Source organism: Equus przewalskii, chromosome 13 (assembly GCF_037783145.1).
Source record: "Equus przewalskii isolate Varuska chromosome 13, EquPr2, whole genome shotgun sequence".
NCBI lineage: Eukaryota > Metazoa > Chordata > Mammalia > Perissodactyla > Equidae > Equus > Equus przewalskii.
The window spans coordinates 50,344,642-50,363,159 of record NC_091843.1 but is presented as its reverse complement, the minus strand read 5'-3'; the positions used below and the strand labels follow the sequence as shown (position 1 = coordinate 50,363,159).

The 18,518-nt window shown below is 38.7% G+C and overlaps 1 protein-coding gene across 16 annotated transcripts in view; it reads left to right on the top strand.

Annotated features, from left to right (window-relative positions):
- SNCAIP (synuclein alpha interacting protein) overlaps positions 1-18,518 on the top strand; it is a 138,396-nt gene that overhangs the window by 96,392 nt on the left and 23,486 nt on the right. For all 16 annotated transcript variants that reach the window (XM_070569447.1, XM_070569452.1, XM_070569444.1 and 13 more), the window contains 3 exons: positions 2,864-3,732; positions 5,392-5,571; positions 10,998-11,111. In XM_070569447.1, coding sequence (XP_070425548.1) covers positions 2,864-3,732; positions 5,392-5,571; positions 10,998-11,111 — 1,163 coding nt within the window. The remainder of the gene's footprint in view (positions 1-2,863; positions 3,733-5,391; positions 5,572-10,997; positions 11,112-18,518) is intronic.

The window sequence follows — 18,518 nt, the reverse complement described above, 5'->3', positions numbered from 1 at the left end:
TTTTTATTACATCCTGAGATGCACATTTTCAAGAAGTTTCAAAGAAATGAAGGTAATTGACAAAATATTAGCAGATACCATACCCAGTAATAAGTATCTATCTCAGAAATGTCAAGGAATATATATATATATATTTCCACTATATGTGAAGCTTTTCAGAAAATTGATGGGTAAAATTAAAGGCATAGTTATACTTTATAAACTCAATGTCTGAGTTTATCTCTCTGCTGTTTTAAATAAGTAACCATGTGTTTTTGAAAGAGAGAAAGGCTTGGCAGAAATTTTTGGCAGACATTAATTTTTCATAGCTTCACATTTTTAGGGAGAAAAGGACATATAAAGGTAGAAAAACTTTTAAATTTATAATGGACCAACTGGAATTAGTCTTTGACTTTGCATATTTACATTTCATAAATAACTTCAGAAAATCTAGCTCTCATCGGTGATTATCACTCCTCTGAGTTTATTAACAAGACTTTTGTCCCTTGTGAAATTAAGCTGTAAATCCCTCAGAAGGATGCACTCTGGGCATTTAAAAAGAGATTTAATGCGTTGTATAAAGTGAGAGTCAAATTCAAATACTAGCATTTGTTAATTGTCTGCTCTGTGCCAAGTACTGTGTACATATAAGAACCAGAGCCAACAAAAAGGGAGAGGAGCAGCAGCTTAAGAGCATCCACATACCTTCCTTCCTTTCTGGAACATTCCTTGTTAATACCTGTTCTTTACTGGACAGAATCCAGGTCGCCGTCTACAGCTCATAGTATTCTCTTCTTAGATTCTAAAATGCCAGAGCTTGAAAGGCCTCAGAGGAGGACAGCTTCGTGAAGACCCTCTGAAACCCCATGCAAAACTGTGGTCCATTTTGGGGAAAGAACCCACCCACCAACAGTTCTTTACCGTTCAGGCTCAGAGCACTCTCACTTCCTTGTCCTGGTTCCAGAACTCCTCTGAATCCTTTTAGAGCACATCCCAATAGGAAAAAGAATGACCAGTGGTCTAAATTTGGGGAACTTTTAGTAACTAGCATGCCACTTTCACCCCAAGAATCAGTGGTAGCCAGGGATTGTCACAGAAGTTACAGGCCTGAGTACACCCTCTCTCAGGTTCTTTTATTCTTTGATTGTGCCCAATAGCAAAGAACAGACACAAACATAGGCTTTGGAGTTAAATACTTCCCACCTGCTGCTGTTCCAGAAGAGGAGAGAGAGATGGGAGGTCCCTGCTTGGAGGGGATGTCCTGAAACCTCACATCTTTGATGGGGGAATGGTGTAAACTAAGGGGAAGGGGAGTTTGTTGTTAGCGCTGTTGAGCTGATTCTGTCTCGTAGCGACCCTGTGTACAGCAGAATGAACCCTGCCCGGTCTTTTTGCACCACCTCTAACCTTCTAGCACTGTATCAGACAGTGCTCCCCTGCTATTCCTAGGGTTTCCATGGCCAATTTTTCAGAAGTGAGTGGCCGGGTCCTTCTTCCTAATCCATCTTAGTCTGGAAGCTCCGCTGAAACTTGTCCACCATGGGTGACTCTGCTGATATTTGAAACACCAGTGGCAAAGCTTTCAGCATCGCAGCAACATGCAGCCACCACAGTATGGCAACCAAAAGGTGGGTGGTGTGGTTCCCTGCCCAGAAATGAACCTGGGCTGCGGCAGTGAGAGCCCGGAATCTTAACCACTAGAGCACCAGGGCTGGCTGGAAGGGGAGTAGGAATCCATAAATCAGTGGCCTGCAAGTTTCCAAGGGTGCCGGGTCATCTATCATCTAGTCAAGGGAGTGTCCCAGAGAGGAAGCGGTATCCTCATGGCTGAGGAGACTGTTGTTTCTCCATCATCCTGCACCGAGAGGAGGCACAGGGCAGCCTTTCATGTGAGGTTAACTGGGAGAGAAGGTGGTGCTTCTTATCTTTCACTTCCAGATGTGTTACTGTTTCACTTACACTCCATCTCAACCAGACACTTACTCAAATGCAAACTGTACAATCTTTAACCTTTGCACAAAAATGAGAAAAAAAAAACTAGTCTGCCTACCTCACCCTCCCTTTTCAACTTCCTCTCCTCCTGTTTATTTCCAGCTTTCCCAGCAATGGAGGACAGCATTGAATCTTAAAGAGCATGTTCCATTGTGAAGTGTTAGTGCATTGTGTTGCTGTGTCATATTCCAGAAAGCACCATGAAATGCCCCTGAATGATAGTTGACCGGGATACTCAGTCTTCAGTGGGGTGAACTCAACCGTGGCTTCTCTCCCATAAGCCAGTCAGCTCCTGACCACTTCATTCCTTCCTTCTGTTCTTGCCCTAATCCAGCTAATGAATCACCTAGTGAATCATCCAGTAGGTCACAGTTTTATGTTTGCCCGATACTAAGCAATTTATCCCTTCTTTATATTGGACTTCTTAAGCTTTAGGGGTGTACACATGTGTGTGTGTGTGTGTATGCACACATGTGTGTGTACCTCCTCATTCCTCCCTAAATTAGTTTGGAAATTCACTTAACACAGAGGATCCCATCCTCCAATTCTGTTTTTAAGGGTGGTGACAAGTATCAAAATACTGCTAGGGAGGTGTAACTATCCAGGGAATAAATCTAAACATCTATCTGGGTTTGTCTTCTTTAGCTGTCTGCTTTTACCATTTTTACTACTTTAATTAATTTTGAGCCAATATCTCATAACTTTCTTTTATCATTCAGTGTTTTCCAGTGGTGAGTATGAACTGTTTTATGATACACTTTCTTTCTAAGTTGTCCCCTTATACAGTGGCTTGCTTTGAGCATAACTTGAGTGGACCATGTCTGCCTGCATGGCCAAGATATTTTCAGTATTTCAACTTAACCATCTCCTCTTTTAATTTATTTTAAAACAGTTTCTAGCTCTAGCTGGAATTGTGGCGTGTCCACTCTTATTACAAACACGCAAAAGCCCACGGGAATCGCTGATGTATACAGTAAGTTCCGCCCCGTGAAGAGAGTTTCCCCACTGAAACATCAGCCAGAGACTCTCGAGAACAATGAAAGTGATGACCAAAAGAACCAGAAGACGGAGTACCAGAAAGGGAGTGAGTCTGACCCAGGCCCCCAACCTGAGGAGCTCAGCCCTGGAGATAGAGAAGGCATCCCCCAAAGTAAGAGCACGGAGCCCAGCACATTGCTGGGCGAACTGGAGCATTATGACCTCGACATGGATGAGATTCTGGATGTGCCTTACATTAAATCCAATCAACAGCTTGCCTCTTTTACCAAGGTGACTTCAGAAAAAAGAATTTTGGGTTTATGCACAACCATCAATGGTCTTTCTAGCAAAGCCTGCTCTACAGGAACTCCTGAGAACTCTCCATCCAACATGACACCATTTTGTGTTCTTTCTCCTGTGAAAAGCCCTCACTTGAGAAAAGCATCATCTGTCGTCAGAGACCAGCAAAAGCTCTCCACTGAAGAAGCCGAGAGCTCACCTCCTCTAGTTAAATGTGGCTCTGCATATGAGCCTGAAAACCAGAGTAAGGATTTCCTAAACAAGACCTTTAGTGATCCACATAGTCGAAAAGTTGAGAAGGCAATGCCAGACTGCCAGCTCAGGGCCTTCCATCTGCAATCCTCAGCAACAGAAACCAAACTAGAAGAGCAGATTGGTGGCATGAACTGGACCAGCTCCCAAGGCCCAGAAGAAAGGAGTGAATATCTGAAAAAAGTAAAAAGCATCTTGAACATCGTTAAAGAAGGACAAATATCTCTCCTGGTAAGTATGATATAGTTCAAAATACATATTAATAATCTAGACTCCAATTTTATCAGCTCCTTTCATTACTAACAGAATGATGAAGCATTTGTTCCCATTCTTATTTAGTCTTTACTTGTGACTTTGGTTGGTTGATGTGACTTTTGAGTTTTAAAATAAAAATTAGGAGGTTAGTGCAGGGAAAAACAAATGGCTTTAGAGAGAGTGTTATTTCACTTTAACTTTGCATGAATTCAACTGGAATAAGGACACTTAATCTAAAACAAAAACAAAACAGAAAAAGCCGCGCACTTTCTTTAACTTGAATTTCAATGTCTACCTTTTTGCTTTTCAAATGATCCCCATGCTCTTACTTAGTTATTTGTGGGGATGTCAGTTCCTTGCTGATGGTAGACCTGCCAGATATGTGAACAGAGGGTCTTCTGTTTTATCCTGATCGTTATTCAAAAGAGTTGGACGAAAATGTTTGAAAGCACTTGCAGATAGGAGCTTACACTAGAGCTTGATTGCCCTCTGACCCACCTGGAGTTTTTACTTAGTTCCAGCTCTGCCTGTCTAAGGAGCATGAAGAAGCTTTTCCAAAGACTCTACATGCAGAGTAATATGATGTAATAACAGTCTATTCTGCTTAGGCTCAGAGAGAGCTAAACTGAAATCACACCCCATCTGCCTGCATTGTTCTTTTCTGGCTTCCAGACTTAGATCAAACAGTAGCAAGTGTGGGCTGATACTATGATGTTAATTAAAGTTTCATTCAAGAAAATCATCACATCTTGACAGTGTGATTCTACTTAGGGTAAAGCCATACATAGATATATACAATGTACTTGGTCTATTATCACAAATCTGATTGTTGCAATAGGATGATATGATTGAACAATTTTACTAAATAAAGTAATAACTTTTTTTCTCCTAAAAATGTCTTCTCCATTTATCTTGGCTCTTCCTCTCTATTTCTTTTTGTTTCTTTCCTTTCATTTGTCCTTCCCATGTTTTCCTGTTTCCCAAATGGTAACACCTCTCAGTTTACCCAACAGTCTTTGTCAACCAGTTCATACTCAGAGGACTGAACTTCACTAGAGATGAGAAAAACCAAAGGCCAGGTAGCGTCCAGGTGCCCCCAGGAGTTTTTGTGGGGATGAAAGTGTCTAGAGGTACCACCATGGAAGCACTAGTTGCTGCAGTCATCACGGAGCTTGCAGTCAAAGCCACTTCTCCATAGTTCAAGGCAAAGCAGATGGTTGAGACAAGTAGTTCATTCACTCAACACGCAACAGGGAATATAACACAGCCTGGTCCTCAGGACTTAAAAGTCGAGTGGAGGAGACAGACAGGGAGCCTGCCAGTTACCATAAATGTCATTGAAGTTGCTTAGAAACCCAGCTTGGAGCCCCCACAAGCTCGCTGACTTATCCCTGTCACCATGGCTCACGGGAAGATAAGTCTCTTGGGCATTTGTGTCCTAAAGCATAGTATAACAAAAAGCATAGTGGAAAATCATTAGAATTAATAGCAAGGAATTCTGACTTACTAGTTCCGCATAGCTACCACGCAAGCTTCCAGCAGCTCATCTCTTCTTCCTGGTGCCCAGAGCAAAACTCCCTCAGCATCTCATTCTGATTTATTAACTTAAGTTTTCTACTCTTACTATTTGTACAGCCACACCTAGCTGCTGACAATCTAGACAAAATTCATGATGAAAACGGAAACAATCTCTTACACATTGCCGCATCGCAGGGACACGCAGAATGTCTGCAGCACCTCACATCTTTGATGGGAGAAGATTGCCTCAGTGAGCGAAATGCCGAGAAGTTGACTCCAGCAGGCCTGGCCATCAAGGTGACTGGTTGGGAGCTGGGCCCTCCACAGCTAAAAGTTGGAGTTCTATTTTTTAAGATTCCTAGTGAGCTAAAGTGTTGGAATGGAGAGAGAGGAGTGACATACCAAGCAAATAGTGAATGAACATATTACATTTAAGAGATTAATTATTTCAGTCCCTAACTGCTTTGAGATTTTGAGACTTCATTCCAATTTATTGTGCAATGAGAGTAAGCTTCAAATAATTTAATAAAGAAAGGAAAATGACCTGTTGTGGTTCTAAGAACCTTTTGTTATTCATGGTGACTGCAATTTGGATTCTTAACCACACCTGGCTCTTTGCAGGACTGTTTCATTTTTTCCTAATGCGAGTATAATGAGCTAGACAAATGAGGAAAAGGTGTATTTTCAGGGATGATAGCACTCAGGAGTATTTCAGGTAATAAAGTGGGCTTCTAATGGATCACACTGGAGGATTAAATGTTTTCAGTATCAGGAGTTGTTTAGAATATCAGTGCAGAGTCTGAGTTTAGCTGTTAGCGCACTATGCTGTCTGTCAGAAACTACATAAATGAATGCCAACTGGGATAGAGTTAAAACCTAGAAACTGTGACACAGGAAAACATGGTCTTTTATAGCATTGCAGTGAGTGCCTCTGTAAAATCTAACACATCACTAGAAGGTTAGCTATTAAACTAAAATTACTTTTAAGATCTTTGGCAAATAAATGTGGAATTCAGGCAAAGTTAGTAGAAAGCCAGAGTGAAGTTCTGGGAAATAGAATACATTTTGTGCTTCTGCATATGTACTTTGCTTTACATAATAGTCATACCTTCTAAAAGATGAATATTTATAATTTTTATAAATGGAATTATATTGAAATTTACCAGGGGAACTTGCTAGTTAAAGAAATCTACTCATAAATTCACTAAGGAACATGTTACATTTTAAAAACAAGCCATTGCTGTCCTACTCCCAGTATATCTTTTATGCAAATATGAATTTTTGTTTCTTTGATCTATTTACTATTCAGTACAGTTGTGTATGTTAAAAAATTGTTTTCTGTTTTATTTAATTTTACTCAATGATAGGTATTATTTCAAAGATAGTATAGAAAATAACATTTTTTTATAAAGTAAAAAATCTATGACCCTGGTGAATATAGTTTTCTTTGAGTTGTGAATGATCAATGTCAAATTAAGAGCTGAACTTCAGACAGCCATCATGAAGAAAGAGAAATCAAATATGAAGTCAAAGTTTAGCATAGTTGAGTTTAATAATGTGTACTGTTGACCAGGTACTGTGTTAGGCAACAGAAATGCAAATTTGAATGAGGCATAGTCCCTTTTCTTAAGGAGTGGATAGCCTGGTGGCTATAGCAGGTAAGTTATCAGTAATGCAAGTGCGGGATGGCAAATTCAGGATCTAGTCCTCTGTCAGAGTCCTGTGGGAAGCTAGGGGTTGCATCTGGTCATCAGTGGGCATGTGTTAGTGATGAAGAAAATATTCTTGCAATGCCAATGAATGTTGACATCTGCCTTGCCATTTTAGTGTTTATAAAATACTTATAACTTATAATTTATATTAAGTTTTCCTGACTAATGGTAGAATATATATATAAAATATATTTTAACTGCATAGTTGGATGAAAAAGTGTTTTTCTTAATATTTATGCCTTATGTGCTTGTTTTGATAGATTAAGAATCTTCATGTTTGTCAATGAGTACACACTTCTGGTTATAAGATAATTAAGTTCTGAGTATCTAATGTACAGCATGGCTATTATAGTTAATAATGCTGTATTATATACTTGAAAGTTACTAAGATAATAGATCTTAAATGTTCTCACCACAGAAAAGGAATGGTAATTATACCATGTGATAAATGTGTTAGCTAATCCAATGGTGGTAAGTATTTTGCAATATATGAGTGTACCAAATCAACGCATTGTATACCTTAAATGTACATAATGTTATATGTCAATCAAATCTCAACAAAGCTGTAAAAATAAATTAAAATTTATATAAAAAGGCGGAAAAAAAAAAGAATCTTCAAAGTAGGAAGATATGCAAGAACTTAGTTGTCATTAAGCCAGCCCCGAGTATAAACTCTTTCTACGGTATCTATATTAAGTGTTCATTCATTTTTAAACTCCTCCAGTCAACATAGTATTGCCATCATATAATCAACATGCAAACTTAAACAGCAGATTTTTTTGTTTGTTTTAATGAAGAATACAAATCAAACCCATAAGAACCATAAGAACTCATATCAAACCTCGAAAGCTTTTATAGATTTGGGGCCTCAGGCTTTTCATGCGTTACTTCTGGACAATGATTTGAGAAATGGAAGTGTTCTTCTTTCCCTTCGTTTAATCTAGAATTTACAATGGCAGTAAGTACAAATATTTTATAACAAGTGCCACCCCTTTTGGACATCTGTCCTGATACACGTCCTGCCTCAGACCATGTATTTTGATGGATATTGATACAGTTGAGGGGTCCTAAGAAGTCATCATTCTTCCATTTTAGGACCTTGTTTTGAACACCAGTAACTGACTGGTGGTGTTTCACCTCATTAAGCATAGTTCTGAGAGCCCTGCTGTCATTAAAGACAAACAAACTTGGTACAAATGGGCAGAAGTTGCTCAGATAATATGGCTTGGCTGACAGGAAGCAGAGATAGGGTATCAAATAAAGATTACCTTAGAAAAGGACCTTTGAAGTCATACCAAGGCTTAAGAACATCTCTCTCCATCTCTCAAACTCCTTAAATAGAACATAATAAATTCTTGCCAGTTACATGCAGAATTTATCAAGTGTTTTCTGGGGCACCCAACACTAGATACTGTGGGAGTTCAGGGCATTATTGAGTGCCCTTTGGGAATAGTTAAGCAAAAGAATTGGAAAGAAAGATTTCTATCAGGTGAGAGCAGTGAGTTTTCTAAAATGAGGCCAGTACAAGAAATTATTTTAGGAGCTAGACAGACTTGGAATGAAACAACGTTAATTCCTTTTTCATACTCATTCAGTCCTTCTGATTAAGATCAAAGATAAAATGTTGGTTTGGTGAGAAAATTACTTCAAACACATGACCTACTGACCTTCCCCTTTAACATACAGTGATTGACCCCAGGTTCAGAGACTTCAGCAGGCAAAAGTCTGCCATAATTTAATAACAGTTTTTGTTTTCTTGGTGTTTCTATTTATTGCAAATGATATTGCTTTCAAATTCATAGTTTTTCAAAAATTTTGTTTGTTTAAATGTTGCTTCCCTGAATAACTAAACCTAACAGAATGTTCTACAGCAGAATACACATTCTTCTCAAGTGCACATGGGACATTCTAGATCGTATGTTAGTCCATAAAACAGATTTTAATACATTTAAAAGGACTGAAATACAAAGTATGTCGTTTGACCATAATGGAATGCAATTAGAAATCAGTAACAGAAGGAAATTTGGAATATTCACAAGTATATGGAATTAACACCCTCCAGAATAATCATTCTATCAAAGAAGAAATTGCAAGGGAAATTGGAAAATATTTGGAGATGAATGAAAATGAAAATGTGAATACCAGCATTTAAGGATGCAGCTAAAGTAGTGCTGAGAGGGAAATCTGTAGCTGTAAATGCTTATGTTAAAAAAAAGAAGAAGAAAGATCTCAAGTCAATAGGCTAAACTTCTACCCTAGGAAACTAGAAAAAGAAAAGCAAACTAAAATTCAAAGTAAGCAGAAGGAAGGAAATTAAAAAATTCAAGTGGAAATAAATGAAATAGAGAATAGGAAAACAATAGAGAAAATCAACCAAGCAACTCCTGGCATGCTCAAATTGAGTAATGTAAGGAAGGTCGATGATGAAGGTTTCATACACAAAACGAAGGTGGGTGGACCTGAGAGGGAGAGAGCTGAATAGGGCTGGTTGACTTTTGACCTTTTACTGGTGGAGGAACTGAGCTGGCCAGTGGCAACCCCTTAATAAGGAGCCAGGAGCAGAGGGGACCTCAAAATCACTCTCCTTTCCTGGTCTCCTGCCACCACTCTCCATTAACCAAACCCAGCCAGAATCCAGGGGCAAGGGGGCCAGTCCATAATGATCAGCCTCCCTTGGCAGCAAGGAGGGCAGAGAAGGGAGAAGATCTATCTGAATGGGGCATCAGGGAGCTATTCAGCACACACCTGATCATGCTAGATACCCCAAATGGAGAGAATAGACTCTGCATGTGAATAGTTGGGAGTTAACTGCTTGAAATTCCATAGGAGTAAGTGAAGAATGAGGAGATCACTTCCTCTGTCTTGTCTTTACAATAGGCTTCCCTGACTCTATGCATGCAGTAGCTCTTTTCTTCTGTGCTAAGGTCCCACACTGTGCAGACCAGGAAGACAGTTGAAGGTCTCATTTGTCTTATGGAGTTATTGTGAGGCTCTAAGAGAGCATTCAAACAGTTTAAGGTCACAAGTATTGTGTGCTTAGTAAGCTGACATGCTTTCTCTCATTTGATCTTCACAGTAACTTTATGAGGTAGTTACTTCTATCCTTGCTGTTTCACAGATGAGAAAATTGAGTATCAGAGAGGTAAGTTAACTTGTTCAAAATCTTGTAACCAAGTGGTGGATTATGGATTTAAATCCATTCCGAAGTCCGGGTCTTACTCACTAGGTTATATAGGTCATAACTGCCTTCCTGGTTTGCACAGTGTGGGATTGCAGCACACGAGAAAAGAGCTCCTGGGGGCGTGGAGTCAGGGAAGCTATTATAACAACAAATCAGAAGCTTCAGCGAAGGTAGCATCTGAGCCAGTATAATAGGATTATTTTCTCTTTATTTTGGAATCCTAACATTCAACTTCTCAAGGGAAAAAGCTTATTCTGAGAGTTAATGGATAAACAAATTGTGGTATGTTCATATGATGGAATACATCTCAGCAATAAAAAGGAATAAACTGTTGATTGAAGCAGTAGAGAAGGCCACATGCAAAAGAGTACATACTCTATTCTATGGTGATAGAAATCATATCAGTGCTTGCCTGGGGCAGAGGTGGCAGGGATGAGAGCAAAGGAGTACTAGAAGTTTTGGGGGGTGACGGAAATATTCTATGTCTTGATTGGAGTTGTAGTTACAAGACAGTATAATATATTTGTCAAAATTTATCAAACTGTATACTTAAAAAGGATATATTTTATAGTATTCAAATTATAGCTCAATAAAGTGATTTTAAAATAACTGATTAAAACTATGAAAACCTATTTAAGCAAAAATTCTGCTTTTGATTTAGAGCCAAAACCACAAATCAGAACTATAATAGGTGATATATTTATATTGTAAATAAATTAAGCCAGATATAAAAGCCAAAATTCATGTGATGTCTTCCCTTGATAAAATTACCATCTATGAGGTATTTTTCAAAGCTGAATTACCTTGAATTTCTTTCTTTTCAAATCTAGAATGGTCAGTTGGAGTGTGTACGCTGGATGGTGAGTGAAACAGAAGCCATTGCAGAATTGAGTTGTTCTAAGGATTTTCCAAGCCTTATTCACTACGCAGGTTGCTTTGGCCAGGTATGAAGAATTTTTAATTATCAGATTTATAAGCAATCATATTCACTGAAGTTTTTGTGTGTGTATGTGAGGAAGATTCACCCTGACCTAACATCCATTGCCAGTCCACTTTTTTTGCTTGAGTAGGATTAGCCCTGAGCTAACATTTGCGCCAATCTTCCTCTACTTTGTATGTGGATGCCTCCACAGCATGGCTGAGGAGTGGAGTAGGTCTGCACCCGGGATCCGAACCTGTGAACCCTGGGCCTCCGAAGCAGAGCGCACGGAACTTTAACCACTTGGCCATGAAGCCGGCCCCTCGTTGAAATATTTTTTAATGAAAAAATGTTTTAAACAACATAAATATTTCATAGGAAGATATTAGATAAATAATGAAGCTATATCCATATGATAGAATTTACAAGAAACTGTTCATTATATAATAAGTTAAATGTATGATACAAAACTGTTCCTGTTAGGGGCCTGCCCAGTGGTGGAACAGTTAAGTTCACACGTTCTGCTTCAGCGGTGCAGACATGGCACCGCTTGTCAAGCCATGCTGTGGCAGGCGTCCCACATTAAAGTAGAGGAAGATGGGCATAGATGTTAGCTCAGGACCAGTCTTCCTCAGCAAAAAAAGGAGGATTGGTGGCAGATGTTAGCTCAGGGCTAATCTTCCTCAAAAAAATAAATAAATAAATAAATAAATAAATAAATAAATAAAACTGTTCCTGTAATTTGGTACCAGATTTGAATTTTGGAGAAAGAGAAATAGATAATGACTAGAAAAAAAAGTCACAACATGTTTATAGTGGCTATCACTAAGAATGGAATTACAAGTGGCTTATATTTTCCTTTTGTATTTTTCAATATTTTTCAAATTTTCTACAATGAACATATTGAACTTGTGTCAAAAATAAAAATGATAAATTGCTTGAACCCCAAATTAAGAAAAAAATCTTTAGTAAGACATTAATCAAGGAAGTCTCCCTCTATTAAAGATGAGTAGGCACGCTAACTAGATGGGTCTCAGTTACAACCAATTTCTACGTTAGGAAATGCCAGTGTGAGTCACTGATGTACGCAGATCACAATCCAGTGTGTGGAGTAAAAAACTCATCACTAACTCCCTTTGAGGGGGATGAGTATAAATTATCTTTAAAAAAAATTGAAACCACAAAATGCCAATCTCAGTCTGAAAAAAAATAAAGTCAGCACTATATTAAAATTTGTTTGTGGCAAAGAAAATTGCTTCTCATGCATATAACCGTATCCCCTTTGGCTTCATAAACTTTCCCAGTGGCAGTAAATTGTGGTATTGTCAACAAGAGATTATGCTTTTTCAAGCATGACAATCTCAAGTTCAAAAAATAGAGTTGGAGAATATTACCACAGTGGTTCTTTAGCAGGAGTCATGTTAGGTGATAGTTTTTTTGTACAGTGGTAACTTCGATTAATATATATATTAATATATGCTGTTTTCTACATGTGCCAACCACCATGCCATTGGATTTTGTGTACATCATCTGACTTGTTCCTTAAAGCAACCTTATTAGATCCTGTTGTTTTTATCCTCATTCTATAGATGAGGAGACTGAAGAAAGTTAAGTGACTTGCACATTGTCTAATGGCCAGTAAGAGCAAAGGCTGGATCTCAACTCAGGTCCTCTGACTTCAAGGCCAGATTCTGTTTGGTCTCTATCTGAGTAGATAATTTGTATAGCTTGTTTACAGTGGCATTCATATAGCTGAAGACGACTTTGTACAATTTTATCTAACACATTGTGATATGTAGAGTACCTTAACAGCTCATTGAAGAAGTGAATACCTATACTAAATTTGTGAAATGAAGAAAGGAACGGGAAGAACATTTAAAATTTGTAAAAGCCACTGTCTTTGAAAAGATTACTCCGTTTTATTTGTGCATTGTACTTATGAGCCTCAGCCATGGTGGCCCACAAACAACCATAATAGTTAATCAGGATTTGCAGAGGATGCTCCTTTTTGCTTATCCTAGCAAAGGAGAGAATAGAATTTTCAAATGACCAAAGGAATTTAATCATTTGATGACTTTCATAAATCATTTTCAGTATAAAATGGAATTTTATTCTCAAGTTGTCTGAATAATTGTTTCATGTCTCTGATTTCATTTGCTTATATAAAGTCTAATGAGGAATTTTAGATATCCATGGAAAGGCTGCCTGCGCTTTTGCTAGAGCTTGCCAAAGAAAAGGAGGAATGGATTGCATTGCTGTTCTGAGACTCTAAGTAAATAACTGGGCATCCGGCATTCTTTGTCTTGGGAAATGTTGCTTATATGTGCCAGTTTCTTTATTCAACTATCACAGCAGGTTTCTCATAATTTTGAAGCTATTAGGACAGAACAAAAGAAAATTCCCTTTCTAGGACTGGTTGGGTGATAGTGTGGCTTACTTGGCTGGACTAGAGAAAAATATGGAAATGAGTGACCTATGTGAGGAGCTGTGTCAAACATTTGTTTCATGCTAGTATCAGTCTTCAGATTGTTGTTTCAAGCTGATAAGCATTTTTCATGACCTGAAGTACAGCTTTGAGCAGAGTAGTCCAGCACTGCCCTTAGGAGAGCATTCCTACCCAAGTGGAAAATGGAGAAGCCCATTAGAACTGCGAATTCTGTCCAGCCATCCTACATCCGCTACAGCCACTTATGTAACAGATAACCTGTGGAGATGCTGAACTTGGAACCATTACAAGGCTAATATTTTCACAAGGAAGACTGTTATTGAACAGTTTTCTAATGGATTCAGCACATGCAAGTTTTTCTACATCAAGCAGGCACTTGAGTGTGTTCTGGTTTTGTTTCTTCAGTAAATACTTCTGGAAATGATAGTACAGTGGAAAATTCCTCTCTTGGTTTATTTTAGTTGCACTCTGCCCCTCATATAGATTCTTAAAGAATAGGCTCCATTTGACTCCCTACTTGTATCCTTTTTCCTGTAAAAATTACCTTTAAAGACTCCAGTACCACAGAGTAGCCAGCAGTTTTTAGTGGTCTCCTGGAGTGACAGATCTTTGGGTGAAAAGAATTGATTTTCCTCATCTTGACACATGAAGTCTCAGAGGGTGCAATTATTTCATTGCCTGATCATACCTAGCAGAACTAGCCAGAGGGAGCGTGAAGGGGAAAGCCCTGGGGAGACTCAAGGAAGAAGCAGAAAGTGTCCTCCGATAGGCTTGCTTTGCTGTCCCTTGAGAGAGTTGTTGCTGGTGAAACAATTGAGACAGAATTGTCTCAAGCCAAAGCTACCGCCTGTGTAACTTGGCCTGTTTTATTCGAGCTTGAAGGTTCAAACGGTCTTGTCCATGCTTCCAGCAAAGCTCTTGGCCTCGGCTGCTTGGGGGCTTCGGCCTGTTCTGCCTTGGTCATTGGCTCAGTGGGCTCTGTGTTACTTTCAGCTTCAAACCTAGGACCATTTTGTTTATGAATCCTTCATGTGACTTTTGGTCAGGAGATTCTGCTACAAAAACAACCTCCATCATAGCATTGAGCATTTACCAAGAGTACCTTTGCCTACACTGTCTTGTTCATTCCCCATTTTAAATATCTACCCTGATACAGACCAAAAAAAAAAAAAAAAAAGGCACTTTTTGAAAAGAGAAAATGCTCAACAATTCTTACCAATGGTCATGCACAGCGATAGGCATGCTGGTAAGGGGGATGCTTCCACAGGTTGCATGTTATTGTTTTTCCACAGTTGACTTTAAAAAGGGGAACTATTCTATGGACTATATTGTTTCACTGTCATGGGATAGAATTTAGTAAACAACACTGAAAGTGCCGCAAATAGAAAAATCTTTGATTAGCATTGAGCATGCATCTGCTCTCTAAGGACTGATCTTTGAAAAAGCATAACCAACAAAGCTCCACAAACCCACAGACTAATGAGCAGTTAACTGTGATTTCTGTGACCCAAAGGGTGCAAGAAGAGCGTGTCCTTTACAGAGGCAGGGGTCACGGGGCATTGTACAGTTGTGGATATTCATACTTAGAAAACAGAGTCATGGAGAACACTGGCTCCTGAGTGAGGCTGTCTGGGTTTAAATCCTGGCCCTACCGCTTACCAACTCAGTGGCTTTGGATACGTTTATTTTTTTAAAAAAGAAAAGGTCTCCCTGGACCTCATCTTTAAAATGGAGATAATGGGACCTTCCTCACAGGGTTGTTCGGAGGACTAAATGAGAAAAGCCACATGAGGTGTTGCCTGTTGCTGACACATAGTAGACACTAGATAAATGTTTGCTTTTATAATTGTTGTATATCTTCCAATTTATTATTTTTTACTGCTATCAATATTATTTAGTTTTTTTACTTCACTATAAGTAAAGTATAAGAGAAACCTGGCAAAGAATTATTTAGGCCTTAACCTATTTAATCAATTCTTAGATGTACTTTTTTTTCACATTTTACTATCTCTGGATTCTACATTTATTGTACAATAAATGACGTTATGAAATTATTGCTGACCATTTTTAATATTTTAATATCTCAAAAAATGGAATGGATCTTACAACTGATAGCGTGTTAGATTTGATGATCTGTGATGGCAGACAAAGCTGCCTCCTTTGGAACTTATGGTTGTAGAGATTTTACTGATACCAGTCATAAATCTGTTGCATACTTTTCAATTACATTTTTTCTTATACTTCATCCAGCAAATCTCATAAATTGTATGTATTAATTGCCTCTTTAAACAAATTAGATTGCCTTAAGAACACACAACATAGACCATTAAAACAGGTTACCAAAAGAGCAGAAAATCCTCGGAAGAGGAAACTGGGATATGAAGGAAGTTTTCAGTCAATAGATGAAAGCTGAATGGATAGATGACTGTGTGAGTGGATGGATGGAATGTGAGTTAGAGAGGCATTCTGGGAAACAGAAATAATACGGAAGAGCCTCTCCATCCATATGACTGAATTGGATATTTTCTGAAAGCAATATTTATGGGAAAATGAACATCTGAAGTTACATTCTTCCTTTAACATCTCCTCCCTGACACACACACACACACACACGCAAACACAAACACACAATCACACTGAGAGAGAGAGTGCACTAAATGTCTAAGAGGGGAGGTGGACACCGTTGCATATATAATAAACATATGCATTTGTAAGTGCCTTTTTAGTTGGAGAAAATAGCTTCATTTATCTGTTCTCCTTACTAGATATTTTTCAAGTCACTGTTTAAATTGGACAGTGATCTCTCCTGGCATGTTCTCCAGAATCAGAGCAGAAAGCAGCATTTCTCTGAGAGTGGATGCTAAATATGCTTTTACCAAAACCAGGGCATTCTAGCCATCTCCATGTCTATTTCAGAAATCCTAAATGTTGGTTATTAGACCAGGTGTATAGTCAGCCAGTCCCTTTTGGTAGTTCTTCTCTGCACAATCTCATAGGGGAGATTTTTGTTTCCATATATCTCAGTGGACAGGCTAGTTGCATAGCTTCTTATTAAAGTAAAGTGTCCACTGCAGAACACAAAACTGAATTTGAGGCGCTGGGCAAAGACCTGTCTTGTTCTGAGCAATAGAATAAAGGTTCTTTATGTAAGTCTTGCATATTGAATTGGGTAAGGTCTTTAATTGGAAGGAAGAAAGAGTTATCCATGCCATCAGAGGAAAAGAAGACAGGTCACTTAAACAATGTGGACTTAACCTGACTTGGAGAGCGATCAGGAGCCAAGGCAACTCCTGTCACACACAGACCTTGTCCTGCTCTCCCAGATTACCAAGCCCCTGCAAAGTCCAGGTCTCTAGATTCTTCCCCAGAACTCTACAAGGGGAAAATTGTCAGTCTTATGAAACTCAGTATTCCATTTCCTACAATGCCATTACTAAAAGTCAAAACACTGTGAATTATAGTAAAAGGCGTTTTCTGCACATGTGTAGTAGACATATCCACTATAATATTTAATTAGATCTGAAAAATATGAAAATATGCCTGACAAGAAGGTACATAGAAAATATTTCTAAATCTCTTAAACTCCTCTGAACTTTACTTGCGGAAGAAAGAAACTGCTAGAATATCAGAGAATATACAGTTGCCTTCTTCAGTTTTCTGATTTGTAAAATATGGGTGTTTAAATTGGATGATTCCCTAAAATGTCTCCCACTCTGCAATTTTAAGTTTCCATGATTTAATATCATGGATCAAGCCAAGTCACCACAAGCTTGAGAATGACCCACTGAAGATGGCAGGGTTGTTCTTGTCGCTGGTAGAGGCACAGCAACCTGCCCTCTTGATGTTTCAGTGTCGTTGCCATTGACTTTAAACCAGTTTGTTATGTTCTTTGTCCTGAGATACATCTCCTCTCCCAGATCTTTTAAGGAGTGGAGATCACATGGTGTAATCATCTGTCTCCAAATAAAAGTAATTCAGTTTTTTCCCCTACCTAACTAGGAAAAACAAAGAAGTTGTTGTATCTTAAGGATATGAAACATCACCTGCTGTGGTCCAAATAGCCCCAACTTTCTCCAAGTTTGCCTCTGGAGAAGAGGATTAAGCTCATCAGCATCTCCTTACACAGATTCTAACTCCCAGCCCTGGCTGCCAGGCTCTGCTCCACCTCATTCTCCGAGGGTGTTGTGCGTTTCACTTCTCCAAAGTCTGTCTGCTTTTGCAGCTCACACTCACTCTGCTTTCCCTTGGTGTATTCTCCATAAATTGTGCGCATCAATTACATTTTCCCCTTCTTACTCTTTTGGGGTCTTAATCCCTGCTTGCTCATGTGGAAAAAGTGTGGAGCAAATGTTCAGTCTGTCCCTGATGTCACAGATGCCTCCATAAACAGTGCCCTGTTCCCTATATGAGCAGTGAAACATTAAAGGAGTTGGCTGTTTTCATCCAACATTCCTTTAGCAGATTAGTTGGCATGTTAAGAAGGTGAAGGCAAATTTAATCCAGAAAAGTATAAAAGTTCATGACCAGTCCGAGCAAATAACTGGAAAAAAATCCTTTAAAAGGCTAAGAAGAGGTTCAACCCTATTTCAAACGCATGATCTTCTTTTTAAATGTCAAATTCCACCCACTAAACTTCATGCTGTTGTTTTTACCACTCTCATATTTTTTTAACATTATATTTAATTCTTCTATTTTAAAACAGTGAAATCCCATCCCCCTGCCTTCTCCAGGGGCCAAACATAACATGAAAATACCACAAAAGACTCAGTGGGTAAAATGTGAACAGATTATGACAACACACAGTGAATGCTCTGGGTCTTTGCTTTTGGAAGATTATGTTCAGAACTTTGGGTGCCCTCCCTCTAACACGGGAGAAGAGAAAGCTTTACCTTTAAAACACCACCCCCATTTGGTCAGAAAAATCAAGAAGGTCCTGGTTTTATTTCAGTGACATTATCTTATATTTGGTAACTTAAGGTGATGCCT